Here is a 15,440-nt window from a genome sequence, read left to right as displayed (position 1 = left end):
GCGGTAGACGATGCCGTGGCGCCATGATCTGCAGAGCTGTACGTCCCAGCATGCAGTGCTGCTCTTCCTGCATTGCAGAGATTCGGGGAACACCCCGTGGGCGTGGCGCTTTTGTCCCCCTGCACCCCCTTTCCTCCGGCTGGAAGGAACTGTGACCAGAGCAGCCCGTGACGGCCCTTCCTCTTTCAATTACGTGGTTCTGGCACGTCTGGCCTTGGTGTTCTTGTCCAGAGCCTCCTGGGTGCCCAGGTGGCCTGGCTGGGGCTGTGAAGGCACTGACCTCTCTCCTCTCTGTGTCCCCCCAGGAGAGCCAGGAGCAGGCGCTCCAGCAGCAGCTCCTGGACGAGCAGTTTGCCTTGCTGCAGTGTACCGTGCGGGAGGCAGAGCAAATGGTGCAGGACTCCCTGAACCGACTCGACGACCCCGCCCACATCAGCTGCACGAGCTCCGCAGGTACCGGCCGGCTGCCTTGCCACCAGGGCTGGGCCAGCGCCTCCCTCTGTGCTGTGTGTCCAGCTGCACTGACCTCTGGCTGCTCACACATGGTGCGAAAGCTCTGCAGCCTCCAGCCCTCTCCCAAACCAGTCCAGGGCACGGGGTGCTGAGGACTGACTATAGATCAGGGTTGTCTGCCACTGAGAATTCACTCACAGCCTCTGCCTGGCCACTTGCCTCCCCTTGGAGCTGCTGGGGATAAAGATCAGGCTGCTCCCACCACTGACTGCAACTCTCTCTCTCTCTCTCTCACACTCACACACACACACACACTCACACTCACACACACACACACACTCACACACACACACACACTCACACTCACACACTCACACACACACACACACACGGCGGCGCTTGGCCAGCGTCGCACCAAGTGTTCCCCACCTGTGGAGTTGCACTAGAGAAGCCACCAAGTGAGTGTATGTGCACGTACAGGCCCGTGCGCTTCCTGTAAACGGAGTCAGGTACATTCGGCTGAGTCCCAAGGCAACCTTTGCTGCCTCTCCTTAAAATCTCCAGCACAGGCGGGTGCCAAGGCATTTGCCTGGCAAGAAGAGGCTCTGGCCGTAGCGTGGGGATTTGGCTGAGGGTGGAAATGGGGAGGCCAGGAGCAGGGGTGGGTTGGACACTCCCAGGAGCCCTTTGTTCATATTCTGCCCCAGACTGAAGGGAAGTTTGAGGTGGCCGCCCTTCCCAGGATGGAGTCCTCTCCCACTGGGGAGCCGTGTCAGAGGCAAGAGATCCCCGGGGCGCCTAGTAACACTTCTGGAGAGCCAATGTTCTGCCTTTGGAAAGGACCCAAATGCACTGAAGTCCAGTATTCCCAAACGTGGCCAGACGCCCTCTGCCCCTCGCTCCAGAGCGCCCGCACCGCGTGCTGCGCTTTGCTCTGGAGAGTGGCGGGAGCAAAATACACCAGCTGGATCCGGCTGGTCCTGCGCTGCTGCCTTCCTCTCTGCTGCGTTTGTGGGGGGTTTGGTTGTGCAGCTGGGGAAACAAGGGACTGGATGGCAGATTCCATCCCCGCTGGGCAGCACTCCCCAGCCCTGGGTCAAGCTGGGGCAGGCGCTCCGTGGGAGCCCCGTGCTCAGGTGTTGCCAGCACACTGCTGGGCCATGGATGAGTCTGTAGAGCCCGGACTCCGCCAGACTGCTCAGTTCCTTCCGGGTCTCTCTTGTGTGTGCAGATTATCTCCTGTGCAGAACGCTGGCTGCCTCCGACTGCATAGAGCGGCTTCAGGGCGCGCATGGCAAATACCTGTCCAACCGCTCAGGTGAGAGAGCTGGCTGGGCCTGGGCCCCCTTACCGGGAGGGGACAGCTCCGTGCACCTTCTGCACACCGTGTGCAGTGAGCAGCAAGAGCTGCGGGGTGCTGGGATGAGGGGCAGCGCCACTGGTGGTGGCTTCCCCAGGGAGCCGGCATCCCTCCAGAATGACCCCATCCGCTTTCCTTACAGCCATGCCGAGCCTTAGACCCACGGGCCAGCCGTGTAGGAAGCCGCTAGGTGCGGGACACCATGCCCCTCTTGGATCCCTGCTCTCAGCGTTACACAAAGCACTGGCCCTTCCCCTACCAGCCAAGCAACAGCAGCCTTGGATCCCCCTCCTGTGACCTCCAGCTGGATTCCAGTGCAGACCAGCTGCTCGCAGGGGCCGTGGGAACCTGAGTCCAAAGGGGGCTGGGCTGTAGTTCCTGAAGCCATAGTGGTGCCAGGGCGCAATGAGGCCCTGTGCACTGGGGCTACACACGCTCTTCGTGCCGCTTTCTGACCTGACGCAGGCCGGCGTGCAACGTGCCGCACGCACGGCTGTTGCTGACGTCGCCCTGCGAAGGAGATCTCTGAGCTACGGCGCGTGAGGGCTTGGAGCTGGGTCTGCACCTGGCTCTGGTGCCCTGAGGGAGTGAGGGACGTACCTGCTCAGCCCCCTCTGGTTCTGGCTCCCTCAAACCTGGGAGTCTCGCTTGCCTGCGGGGCTTAGTGGGCAGCGCTGGGCTGCCTGAACGGCTGAGCTGGCTAATGACTTAGCAGGGGCTGTCTCCCGCTCCCATCTCCCTTGTCTGCAGATGTAAGCAGCCTGCTGCCGCGGGTGGCCCAGTTTGCCCACCTGATCAGCGACACCATCGTGCAGGGCAGTGCCACCTCCCACATGGCCCCTATGGAGCCCGCCGACCGTAAGTATCCCCGCCGTGGCGAGGGGCTGGGGCTGTTCCCACTGGAGACACCCAGCTTCCTCCTCAGGCTCCTGCCTTCTGGCCTGCTTTCAGTGCTGTCCGAGACGTGTAAGCAGTGTGGGAGCGAAGCCTTGCGCTACCTGGGCACCCTGAAAGACGAGGCCTCCCTGGGGAGCGCCGACTGCACCGCCGTGAGGAACTGCCTGAGCAGAATCAGCGCCATTGCAGAGGTGAGAGGGCCGGGGGCTGCCCCTGGAACCAGCTGGAGTCCCACGCTCCTCACTCCTCCGAGCAGCTGCCGCCTGGGACAGGGGCATAGGAGACTGAGTGTTCGGAGAGGGCCGTGGGCCGGCAAGCAGGGGGTTGGGGGATCCCTCTGGGCCAGGGGGCGGTGTCTGAGAGACAGGCCCCAGAGGCTGTGGAAGCACCGCAGGAGATGCGCTCCGAGCAGGGGACTGGGACTCGGAGCTCCTGGGGTACACGTCTGCCCTGCTCTGTGCCCTGCCTCCCTCTGGTGTGGGGGGGCTGCCCCAGCAGGCAGGGGGCTGCGTCCAGGTGTGGGATGTGCCTTCCAGCCCTCGGCTGCCCCTTCACGCTCGGGCTGTTCACTCTCCCGTGTTCTCCTCCCAGGAGCTTCGGCCCAAAGGCCTTGACGTCGAGCAGGAGGAACTGGGGGACCTGGTGGACAAGGAGATGGCGGCGACGTCAGCCGCTGTCGAGACAGCAGCTGCCAGGATAGAGGTGAGACGGGAGAGGGGCTGGGGCCCTGCTCCTTGTGCGGCTTCACTCCCAGCAAGCCCTGCCCCACACTGCCTCGGACCGGCGGCCCCAGGTCACCCAGGCCACGCGGCAAGGGCCATGAAAACGCCACGGGGCAGGCTCCAGCCAGCCAGCGGCCGAGGGCAGCGGGAAGCAAACAGCTTCTGATTGGCTCCTGCTCCCCCCACGCGTTCCCGTTGGCTGCCAGGCCAGAGTCCCAAAGACGTGATGGGGCCGTTCTCAAAGCTGTCCCCGTTCTACTCGCAGATCTGAGCCAGCCGGGACACCTGCCCTGGGTGGCTGCAGCCCCGGCTAAGCCCCAGGCCCCTAGGGTGGGGCCGGAGGATCAGCACCTTTGGGTGGCCCAGATTGAGCGTCCGAAAGCCGCACAACCAAGAGCCTCCCACGCTCCTGGGGCTGAGCCTGCTTGTCTCAGGGAGCTGCCCCCGCTGGGAGTCACTGGCCAGCCAGCCGGGGAGGGCAGCTTGCCTGGCAGCCCTTGGCTGTGGTGGTTGCAGCCAGGCGGTGTCAGCGGCTGGAATCTGGTACATTCCCTAGCGGGCCCAGGCCCCTGGCAGCACCACAGGCTAATGCTGCAGTGGCAGAATCGGAGCTGTTGGAGGGCTGCTCCAGACCCAAATCCCATCTCCTGCACCCTCGTGCTCTGGGCAGGGGTGCAGCACGGGGCCATCCTCTCCAGTAGTTCAGGAAAGTGCTTCCAGGTCGAGCTCTGGGACGAGAGAATGCGGCTCCCGGGCCCTCGCCCTGGGCTCTGTCACAGCACCTGGGAGCTGGTCCCCATGTGGTGTGGTGGTTGGGTTTGGCGAGAGCTGAGGATCTCTGTTGTCCTGTGTGACGTGTCCGCGCACACCCTGACAGTGAGTGTTTCACCGCATGGCTCTGTCGCTCCAAACAGGAGATGCTCAGCAAGTCTCGGGCTGGCGACACCGGGGTCAAGCTGGAGGTCAATGAGAGGTTAGTACAAAGGGAAGATCTGCTGCGTGCAGTCACCGGGCTCCGTGGGCCGGTGCCTGGGTTCTAACGCTGACTGCGAGGAGACTGTCTGTCTGTCTGGCTCTGCAAACAGGGACTGTGGTCCTGGCCTGCTGTGGCTGGGAGGGTTCCCGCCTGTGGAGCGCGCTTCAAGGGCTGATTCCTGCTGAGCAAGGTTAAAACGTCACGGTCAAGCAGTGAAAGCGGAGGGAGGTGTGAAATACAAGAGGAGGAGCAATGACGTGGGGAGGGGCAGTAAACCTGGGGCCAGCAGCCCACGGCCTCGCTATGTTCCAGCGAAAGTGGGGAGGCTGTCGGGGGAGCGTGTTCCCCACAGGCCCCGCACCAGCGTTGCAGCACTGGTACCCCCGTGAGGCACGTGATGGCCGAGCCCCAAGACCCACGAGGCCATGGATGCAGCCACGATCTCTTGGTCGCTGTTCTGTGGGAGAGCTGTTTGCCTACAGCCCTGGCTGTGGGGCGCTCCCCAGGCAGAGGGCCAGAACAAGACCTAGGCACCACTCGACCCCCAGGCTCGCGTCCTGGCCTCTGCACAATGGGTAATTCCACTCTGAGGGAATGAACCTGCTGCCACGGAGCCACTGCCCGTCTCACTGGCAGCAGGCTGAAGGATGGGGCACGCTGAGGAGCCCGGGTGTAGTGAGGGTGACGTTGCTGTTTGCTCTCGCCTTCAGAGAGGGCAGAACGTGGGAGATCTGTGCCCAGCAGTGGGGTCCCCCGGGCTCCGTCTTCCCTGCCAGTCAAACTTGGTAGAGGGGAGTCCGTGGAGCCACTGAGTGTGTGAATGTGAATTAGCTTTGTACCTGGGAATCGTGGAAACGTAGGGCTGGAAGGACCTCTAGTCCAGCCCCTGCACTGAGGCAGGACCAAGTAAACTTAGACCAGCCCTGACCCGTGTTTGTCCAGCTGGTTCTTAAAACCCTCCAGTGACGGGGATTCCACAGCCTGCCTTGGACGCCTGCTCCAGAGTGTAACTACCCTTAGCATTACAAAGTTTCTCCTAATATTGAACCTCAGTCTCCCTTGCTGCAGATTAAGCCCGTTGCTTCTTGTCATTAGTGGATGGAGAACAACTGATCACCGGCCTCTTTATAGCAGCTCTTAATGTATTTGAAGATTGTATAAGGTCCCCCCTCGGTCGTCTTGTCTCAAGACTAAACGTGCCCAGTGTTTTTAACCTTCCCTCATTGATCATTTTTGTTGTTCTCCTCTGGACCTCCCTCCAATTGGTCCCCATCTTTCCTAAAGTGCGGGGCCCAGAACTGGACACAGTACGCCAGCTGAGCTCTCACCACCGCTGAGTAGAGGGAGAATTACCTCCCGTCTTACATACAACACTCCTCTTAATACACCCCAGAATGATATTCGCTCTTTTCACATTCACTCCTGTTCAGTGTGTGATCCACTGGAACCGCAGGTGCTTTTCAGCAGTACTCCCAGCTAGCCAGTTATTGCCACTTTGCTGTTGTGCGTTTGACTTTCCATCCTAAGTGCAGTACTTGGCACTTTCTTTACTGCATTTCATCTTGGGGATTTCAGACCAGTTCTCCATCTTGTGGTTGTGAATTCTAATCCTGTTGTCAAAAGTGCTTGCAACCCGTCCCAGCTTGGCGTCAGCTGCAGGTTTTCGAAGCACGCTCTCCACTCCATTATCCGAGTCATTAATGAAAATAGTGATCGTACCAGACCCAGGACTGACTCCGGTGGGACCCCACTAGTTACACCCTCCCATTTTGACAGCGAATCATTGATCACTACTCTTTGAGCACAGTCTTTCAACCAGATGTGCACCCACCTTACAGTAATTTCATCCAGACCACATTTCCTAGTTGGCTTATGAGAATGTCATGGGGGACTGTGTCAAAAGTCTGAGATGTAAAATCGAGATGTATCACATCTGCTATTTTCCCCCATATCCACTAGGCCAGTGACCCTGTCAGAAAAGGAAATTTTGTTGTTTGGCATGATTTATCCATGACACATCCATGCTGGCTGTTCCTTATCATCCTTATATCCTCTAGGTGCTTACAAATGTGATGGTTTAATAATTTGTTCCACTTTCTTTCCAGGTATTGAAGTTAGGCTGACTGGTCTCTAATTCCCCAGGTCCTCTTGTTCCCCTTGTTAAAGCTAGATACTATATTTGTCCTTCTCCAGGACTTCTCAGAAATAATTGCTGACAGTTCCTGTATCTCCAATGGCTGGTGATGGGGCACTAGATGGGTCAGGCTCTGAGTTACTACAGAGAATCCTTTCCCAGATGTCCGGCTGGTGGGTATTGCCCACCCACGTTCTCAGGGTCTAACTGATGGTCAGATTTGAGGTCAGGAAAAGAATTTTCTCCCAGGTCAGATTGGCAGAGACCCTGGGAGTTTTTGTCTTCCTCTGCAGCCTGGGGCATGGATCATTCGCAGGCTTAAACTAGTGTAAATGGTGGATTCTCTGTAACTTGAAGTCTTTAAATAGGATTTGAGGACTTCAGTAACTCTCAGGAGTGGGTGGGTGAGGTCCTGTGGCCTGCGTTGTGCAGGAGGTCAGCCTAGATGATCATAATGGTCCCTTCTGACCTTCGCGTCTATGAGTCTGTTACTTCAGCTGTTTCCTCAAGTACCCTATAATGAATTTCATTGGGCCCTGCCAACTTGATTACCTCCAACTTACCTAAATATTCTTTAACCCGTTTGTTCCCTGCCTTATCGTGAGCCGCGTTTGTCTCTTGCAGGATTCTGGCCTCCTGCACGGACCTGATGCAGGCTATCCAGGTGCTGGTTCTGGCCTCTAAGGACCTCCAGAGAGAGATTGTGGAGAGCGGAAGGGTAAGCAGGGTGTTCTCTAGTGTGCACCCGCTGGGAGAGCTGCTCCTGGCAGCCCTGAGTCAGCCACGCCGTGGCCTAACGTGGCAGATGAAAGTCTCCATAGTCGCTGGACACCACTTACTCAGCCACCAGAGAGAGGTTTCTCCTCTAGAGCTGGGAGTGCGAGCTCCACGGGCCCTGTAACTATTGAGCCAGCTCCTGGGAGTGGGACGCGCCGGCCAGGAGCCTGGCTGTTACTGGAAGCCCAGGCACTTTCCGAACATGGCCGGCTTCGGCTCCAAAGACTTTTGGGAGGGATCAGGTTCCCAAAGAGCTAGGCCGAGACCTCTGCTGCGCCCCTGGAGCTGTGTGGGTCCTGACCTGCCATGCGGCTCGGGGTGCTCCACACCCTGCTCTCTCAGCCATGGGGGTTTGAACGCCATTGAATGGAGCCACCCCAGGGCCCATGGACACGCCTCGCTAAGGGAGTGACGGGGAGCCTAGGTTAGCAGCCATGGCAGCTGGGGCACCAGTGCCAGCCGCTGCCCTAGGATGCCATGTCCGTGGCTGGCAGCATCCTTCGAACTGGGGCGAGCTTCCTAGGCTCCTGTTGTGAGTGGCAGCTGGGCACCCAGTGCTGGGCCTGGTGGACGGCACGCTGCTCCGAGCCGTGGCAGACCTTCCCCAGAGAAGCGAGGAGGGGTTTGGAAGAGAAGGGAAGCCGATCCTGGGGGCGGGGTGGCCAGGAGGGGTGCATGGAAGAGGGGGAGCAGAGCTGTAGGCAAGGGTGGGCTTGTGCAGAGAGCCAGGCTGCAAAGTCCTCCGGCTGCCACAGTCCTCACACCGGGCCATCCCCGGGCCAGAGGGTCTGTCTGTCTGTCTGCAGCCTCTGTCTGCCTGGGACGTGAATCCAGCCTGGTCAGCTTCGCCCACAAACCGCATCACGAGCTGCTGTGGGAGCTGCTGACTCTTCCTCCCGCTTGAGCACGGTGCTTCTCTCCACCACTCGGTCACCGTCCCAGCAGGCACCGGGGCTAGGGCCAGCGTGACTGAGCTGCGTCTGCCGCTCCCTCATGGCCCGTGCGTGACCCTTGGGCTTTTCTCTTCCAAATGACAGGGCGCGGCGTCCCCCAAGGAGTTCTACGCCAGGAACTCACGCTGGACGGAGGGCCTGATCTCCGCGTCCAAAGCTGTGGGCTGGGGAGCAACTGTCATGGTGTAAGTGCCCACTGCCTCTGGGCACATGGTAGCGGCGGCTTTGCTTTGGGTGCTGAGACGGGCGGGGGGGGACTGTGGGCGTGACGCCCTGGGTGCTGAGACGGGCGGGGGGGACTGGGTGAAGTCACTGAGAAGTTCAGTGCCGGTCCCGGCTGAGTCCTTTCCAAGAGCTCGTGTGTGATGCCCAGTGAACCGCTCCCAGCGAGCTGGGGTCAGGCCTGGGCCCTGCCACTGCCTAGGATCTGGGCAGGTGAGGCTGGGTAGCCGAGTGCCACAGTGGCATCCCTGGCCCAGGCTGCGAGAGCGTGGGCTGTTGGTGCAGCGTGCACGGTGGGGTGCTGGTGTGTACGGGGTCCCAGCCGCTCCCTCTGCTGCCTTCCGTAGTGATGCTGCTGACCTGGTGGTGCAAGGGAAAGGCAAGTTCGAGGAGCTGATGGTGTGTTCTCATGAGATCGCGGCTAGCACTGCCCAGCTGGTGGCAGCCTCGAAGGTAGGAGCTTTGCCCAGCCGCCCTCTGCACACACTCGGTCTCGCCTTCGCGGGTCGGCCAGCTTGCCCGCTTGGAGTAGGGGTGGGAGGAGAGGCCTTGCTGCAGGCTGGGAAGCCCGGGTGATCCCACTGTGGACTGTCGCTCGCTCCTGGGTCTGTGCTCCGAGCACAAGAGCTGTCTGGAAGATCTAGTGGGGAAGTGAGAGCCACCAAACCCCCTGAAGGCGGCTGCTTGCCATGGGCCCAAACAGTCTGCAGCATTGGCCACGTCTCTCCTGCGGCTTGGTCGTGTGTCGTGGGCACAGTGCCAGGGTGGGCAGAGCAGTGTTGCCCCAGCAGATGGAAGGAGGACCCAGCTGTGTCCTTGCCTCCTCCCCCTGGGTCTTGAGGGAGGGGCTAACGTTATGACTCCTCCCCTGGTTGTGGGAGGGGCAGTGGTACGACTCCCCATCACATGCAGTCCTTGCTCTTGGTGAGTGATTCTCCCCAGCGCTTGTGCATAGGGGAGGCTGCTTGTGCCCTCCCCCCATGGCTCAGTGGCAGGCCTCAGTCCGGCCTCGTGTGAACAGCTCCCTGTGCTGCTGCAGAAGCTAGTGGGGGCCAGGGACAGCAGGAGGGGGGGGCTCAGACGGATTCCGAGGCACAGGAGACCCCCAACTCCAAGCTCTGGGGCTCCTAGCAGCCGTAGGCATAGAGCCCAGCCCCCCGGAGCACTGCTGTGCTGTGCTGTGCTGTGATCGCACGCCCCCAGCAGACGGGTTGTCTCCTTTCTTGCCCGTCCCCTGCATGAGGCGAGCGTGATCTTCTCTTTGATCCGGCAGGTGAAAGCGGATAAGGACAGCGCTAACCTGTCCAGGCTCCAGCAGGCGTCACGTGGCGTCAACCAGGCCACAGCCGGGGTGGTGGCTTCCACCAAGTCAGGGAAATCTCAGATCGAGGAGAAAGGTGAGTGCCGGGCCTGTCGGGACAGTTGAATCTCTGCCCAGCTTCCTTAAAGGGCACATCGGTTCTGCAGCAGCCGTTCAGATGTGGTTTCACTCCCCATTTCACTGTCTCCTGTTCACCCATCGTCCCATCCTTCATCTCCGTGCATCCCTCCTCGCCTGCAGTTCCCTGGTCCCGTTCTCATCAGTCAGCTGGGCAACCCACTCAGGATTCTCAGCCCAGTGTCCGGGGGAGTCCTGGGTGCTGGGGAATAGCTCCTAACAGGAAGAACTTGTCTCCTCTTCCCCCGCAGACAGCATGGACTTCTCCAGCATGACACTAACTCAGATCAAGCGCCAAGAAATGGACTCTCAGGTAGGGGCATCGTCTCTCAGGCGGGCTAAAGTCTCCCCCATTGTTTCTGGCCTGTTGAGGGTTGATGAGGGAAGGGTTAGCAGCTGAACACAATGCACTGTTGGGAGTGTGCTGGTGCCAACCCTGGATGGGGGTGGGGAGACTTGCAGTGGGCCATGGGAGGAGAGTGGCTCGGCGGCTGGCCCAGGTGATGAGAGAGCATTCCCCTTCCCCACCAGGTGCGAGTGTTGGAGCTGGAAAACCAGCTGCAGAAGGAGCGCCAGAAGCTGGGAGAACTCCGCAAGAAGCATTATAAGCTAGCGGGCGTGGCGGAGGGCTGGGACGAGGACGGTAGGTGCCAGGGGTGGAGGAGTAGGGAAGTGTCCAGCCTGCGCTCAGCGGGAGCGGAGGGGGGCGGGAGGGAGGCAGGCTAGCTGGGCGGACCTGCTCTGTGCCTCTTCCCCTACTAGCACGAAAGCAGTGAGATGTGAGAGCCCGGGCAGCGGCACGACTGCCTTTCCCGGAGCCTCCTGCAGCATTTGTCCCTGCTAGAGACCTCGGGCCCTGGGACACCGGGCAGTCAGTGCCCCTGGCCTGGAACTGGAGCAGCTCCTTCCCATCACCAGTGGGAGGGCCCAGGCTGCAGATGAAGCCCTTACACCTATAACCGCTGGGGGCGGCGGTCCCAGGCCGCCAGCCATGTTCCCCTAGATAGCAAGGGGAGGGGATCTCCCTACAGCTGCGTGCAGATCCCCGACAGCCAGTGGAGCGCTGCTGCACCAGACACCCACCCTCCCAGCCGGCTCCCTACCGCCCCACGAGGCAGGGGGCAGGGATCGTTTATCCCACATTCATCAGTGAGCAAACTGAGGCAGAGAGGCTGTGGTTTGCCCAGGGCCACCCAAAGAGTCTGACCTGGGATTAGCGCCCAGGGTGTGTGCGTCGCTTGCTTAAACCACTAGGCTACACCTCTAAAGTACACCGCAAACCAGACTTCCCCTTGGAGTGCTGTGGGAGCGCTGGCTGGGGTGGGAGCTCCTGGCTCTCCCTGCAGGGGGCGCTATAGGGACGGGGTAGGGATGGTGGCTGAGGAGACCTCCCATTTCCTGAGGAGAAGTCCCTCTAGCACCTGACAGGAAGAGTCTTGTTCCCCCACTGCGCCAGGTGCTGCACAAACATGAAACAAAAAGACGGTCCCGGCCCCAAAGAGCTGACGGCCTAAGCAGTGTTCTGCCTGCTCGGAGAGACTGACCTGACCCTCTGTCTGCCTTGCTGGCGTTCCTCCCCCTGCAGCTGCAGATTAGCTGCCCCGCCTGAAGCAGCGACCCATGGATGCCCCTTCCCATGGCTGGGACCCAGCTTGGTGCAGCTCTTCCTGAAGATACACAATAAACCGGTGCAAAACCCGACTTGAAGCACACGTCCTCTGCGTTCCCAAGGACCCTCCTCTCCCGCGCGCCCGGCCGGGCAGCCACCCCCTCCTCGACTGGGCAAGTAGAAGGTGTGGGGGCCCGAAGTGCCAGGAGTGAGGCACGCCGGCTCCCCCAGCCACAGGACACGGACTCTGCATGCGTGTTTGTTGGAGCTGCTTCGGGGATCTCCTTGGGGTTCAGCTTCTAACCCTCTGGCTTCGTTGTCTGCCCAGACTCTGAACCGGTTTTGCCTCGGCAGCGTGTGAGCCAGGACGTACCCAATGCCCTGGTGACAGCGGCTCTGATCGGATGTGGCGTGCTAGGGCTTTCTGACCTCACTGTGCTTCTCCAGCCCCACCAGTGCAGACGCTTGCCCGGTTCAGAGCTAATGTCCTGCCAGACGGAGCTTCTGTCGTGCTGGGCAGGGCCACGCCGGGCTGAGGGCGTGGAAACGCGGCCAAGCCAGAAGCCGGCTCTCCTGGTGGCGAGGCTGGGCGGGCGCTGGGCTTGGTGCTGGGCACGTAGCCCTCTCCACCCCCATACTTCCCCTCTCCCTTGCTGCTCTAAGCTGGTCTTGCCGCCGCTCAGGGCCCGTGGGGAGACGTGCAAGCATCAGGCAGTGCTGCACCCTGGGGGGGGGACCACGAGTGCCTTTACCTGCTGGAAGAGGGCCAGTGTGCCCCAATAACACCTCATCCGCGAGTGTCTTACAGCCGGCCTCCAGCAGCCTGGGAGATGCCAGCGGAGCTGCTGCACGCAGTCGGGGGAGCCCTTGTTCCCTTAAAGCCATGGGTTAGAGAGCCGGGGGGGAGTGCATGGCCAGTCACTGCCCCAGGCTCTTTCTGCAGGAAGAGAGCAGAGCCCCAGCTACCCCTGCCAGCCCCATAGCCCCTGAGCCCCGGGCTGACAGCGTGGGAGAGGGTCCCCTGACTAGCTAGTCCCCTCAACAGCGCCTTGTCCTGGGAGCCGTCCCAGCCGTAGTGCCCAGAGCAAATCACTGTGGTAGTGCCAGCAATAAACCACTGGCAGGGTGCTTGGCCTGGTACGAGTGGGAGACGGGAGGTGGCTCTTTCCGGCCTCCATCCCAGCCACTGCCTTTGCCAGCTACATCAGCACCGCACCAGTGGGCGTTAGCCAGAGCTGCCCCACCAGTTCTGATCCCTGCCCCAGCTCCTCTTCCAGTGGGTGCTGGTTGGGAAGGGGAGACTTGAACCCTGGATCCAGCCATTCTGCAGGGCACCCAGCTGCCAGCTCTCTCGCTGCATGGCTGGTGGACAGTGGCGTGGACTGCAGGAGTCCGGCAGGACGCCTGGCTGAGCCTCCGTGCCCTCTGCTTTATCAAAACATAGCCGGGGCTGCTACGGAGCAGGCACCTGCTCTGGAATTGGGAATAGGCATGGTTCCCTTAGCCAGAGCCGGCCCGAGGGTACGGCAAATCGGGGTGACCGCCCTGGCCCCGCACTTTGGGGGGCCCTGCCATAGACCGGGGAAGGCTTAGCCTTCCCCAACAGTCAGGCGTGGCCCCCGGCTCCCACCCGCTGCGTCACCGGCGCTGCAGCAGCTTTCCACCCTCAGCCTCCCCCGAACACGGTGGGCCTGGAGGAGGGTGAGCCAGCGGGTGCTCCTGGGAGGCTGGGGCTGCCCGGCGGTGATTCAGGGTGGCTGGAGCCACCGGGTGCTGGGGCGGGTGTGGCCGGGGTCATCTGTCCGGTGCTCTGGGGCGGTCGGGGCCACATGTGGCTCAGGTTGTCTGGCTGGGGCTGGGGCTGCTGGCTGGGATTTGGGGTGGCCCGGCTCTGGAGTGGGGTGGGACTCCTCCAGCTGCAGTAGGGGGGCACTGGAGGCAGTGATAAGCCCTGGGCCCCGCACCCCCCTAGGCACAGCGCTGCCCTTAGCTGCCTCTGTGCACACTGTGCTGGCCCAGTCCTTGGCGTCTGGCATCGTGCCCGGCAGGGGCAGACGACCCCTGGCCCAGAGGGCTGCTGCAGGTTTGCAGGGGAGCACGGCAGTGACTCGGGAACTCCTCCGTTCCCTTCCAGACTGGGTGGCCAGTGTCATTTTCACCAAATCCAAAGGCAACCTGGGGTCCCCCTGGCTCCCTGCTTAACACGCTGGGGCTAGGGGGGCTCAGTGTGGGGCTCTGAGCTCACCCCTCCTTTGAGCCTGGCCAGCTGCTCTCAACAGGGCCACGCCATCATTTTAGATCGCCCGCTCCCCCCTCGGACTGCACTGGCCGGGGGCCGGCGGGCGGGCTGGGCCGATCAAACAGCAATACGCCCTAGCAGTGACGCTACACCGTCCCGGGCAGCGATGCGAGCCCCACACCGGGCTGCTTGTTCCCAGCCAGCATCCTGCACCGTGGCCCTTCCTGCGGGCCGGGGCCAGCTCCGTTCCCTGGGATCCCGCTGCAGTTAGCTGTGGAGGTGAACTGGGCTTTGAGTGCGCATGGCTGGTCACCCTCCCCCTGCCGGGGCTGGTGGCTGGGTCGGTGCTCTGTGCGCGTGGCTGGTGGCTGGGTCGGTGCTCCGTGCACGTGGCTGGGTCGGTGCTCCGTGCGCGTGGCTGGTGGCTGGGTCGGTGCTCCGTGCGCGTGGCTGGTGGCTGGGTCGGTGCTCCGTGCGCGTGGCTGGGTCGGTGCTCCGTGCGCGTGGCCGGCGCCTGGGTCGGTGCCCAGTCTCCCATGCCTCTGGCTTGGACAGGGTCACCACGTAGTTGGTCTCCAGTGATCTGAAAACCAGCTGAGTCAAGCCGTGGTGATAGTTTGGCCAAATTCAGAACTGATCTCAGCGTCCAGCTCCATGGAAGCCATTGCTGCCTTCCCCCCATCCCCCAAGGGGCTGAGTGTGGCCCTTTGACGTTTGGGAAGTGGCTTATTACCCTTTGTCAGCAACGGCTTCAGAGGGATTTTCACTCCAGCCGAGTCCCAGGCTGGTTTCGGGGATACTCTAACCCAGTTCTGCGCAGGCTGCCTGAGGCCCTCTCCCAGCCTGGCAGGTACAGGCCATGGCTCTGACACCTACTCTCAGGAGACACTTCCAGCAATGCCTGGGTCGGTCCATCTGCCCAGTAACCTGCCTTTTCAGACGGGACTGGGTTCGTCCCTCCCAGCCCGTCTGCCCAGCAGCTGTCAATAACCTCGCTACCCCACAGCTGGGGAGGAGTTGGGCTGCACCGGCAGCTCCGGCTCTCCTCTTCCAGCAGCGGGCCACATGCACAGCCGCCTCTGGCAACGCTGAAAGCCGGGGCCCCACCCAAGCCATAGCGTGACAAGCCAGGGCAGAGCCCAGCCACTCCCCGTGCTGGATCGGGCGTGGAGCGCCACGCATCTCTCTGGGCCCCCGGTGCGCGGGAGAAACCGGCGAGCCACAGCCTTTAGACATGCCCCCCTGCAATCCTCAGCCCTGGGTCTCTGCTCTGAGACACCACACACGAAGCTTCGCTTCCCTGGCTGAGCCCCACGCGGTGCTATGGCCATGCTGGGCCCGTCTGCCACTGCGCACAGCCCTGGAGGACTTTGCCAGAGCCTCTCGCTGCCTCCCCAACGTCTGTCTCTGAGCAGAGCAGCAGAGCGAGCATGATTTCGCCCCTCTCCGCCGCGGGCAAACCAAATACAGCCCCGGCTCCAAGGAACGCCCATGGCCTGCAGCCACCTCCAAAGCAATACGAGCTGCAGCATGCAGGCAGGCTGGGGGTGCTGACATCCCCTCCCCCCGGGTCGGCTCAACCCCAACTACCTCAGCTTTCCAGGCTGCAGCCCACGCGGGGACAGAGCAAGGGGATGGGGGGGTTGTCGGGCAGTGGAGG

General features: G+C 61.7%; 1 protein-coding gene across 5 annotated transcripts in view; it reads left to right on the top strand.

Moving 5' to 3' along the window:
- HIP1 (huntingtin interacting protein 1) overlaps nt 1-15,111 on the top strand; it is a 117,021-nt gene extending 101,910 nt beyond the window's left edge. For 4 of the 5 annotated variants that reach the window (XM_067537764.1, XM_067537761.1, XM_067537763.1 and 1 more), the window contains 13 exons: nt 306-453; nt 1,685-1,771; nt 2,564-2,671; nt 2,765-2,901; nt 3,302-3,412; nt 4,347-4,405; nt 7,167-7,260; nt 8,357-8,457; nt 8,842-8,947; nt 9,768-9,891; nt 10,184-10,245; nt 10,464-10,575; nt 11,389-15,111. In XM_067537764.1, coding sequence (XP_067393865.1) covers nt 306-453; nt 1,685-1,771; nt 2,564-2,671; nt 2,765-2,901; nt 3,302-3,412; nt 4,347-4,405; nt 7,167-7,260; nt 8,357-8,457; nt 8,842-8,947; nt 9,768-9,891; nt 10,184-10,245; nt 10,464-10,575; nt 11,389-11,405 — 1,266 coding nt within the window. In that variant the 3' untranslated portion in view covers nt 11,406-15,111. The remainder of the gene's footprint in view (nt 1-305; nt 454-1,684; nt 1,772-2,563; nt 2,672-2,764; nt 2,902-3,301; nt 3,413-4,346; nt 4,406-7,166; nt 7,261-8,356; nt 8,458-8,841; nt 8,948-9,767; nt 9,892-10,183; nt 10,246-10,463; nt 10,576-11,388) is intronic. The other variant, XM_067537762.1, reaches the window with a different exon arrangement.
- Nucleotides 15,112-15,440: the final 329 nt, after the last annotated feature.

The sequence above is a fragment of the Emydura macquarii genome, unplaced genomic scaffold (assembly GCF_026122565.2).
Source record: "Emydura macquarii macquarii isolate MOO-44397 ecotype Brisbane River unplaced genomic scaffold, CSIRO-AGI_Emac_v2 contig_450, whole genome shotgun sequence".
NCBI classification, from domain to species: Eukaryota; Metazoa; Chordata; order Testudines; family Chelidae; genus Emydura; species Emydura macquarii.
Note: the sequence above shows the minus strand (reverse complement) of the source record. Positions and strands in the feature narration are given on the sequence as shown.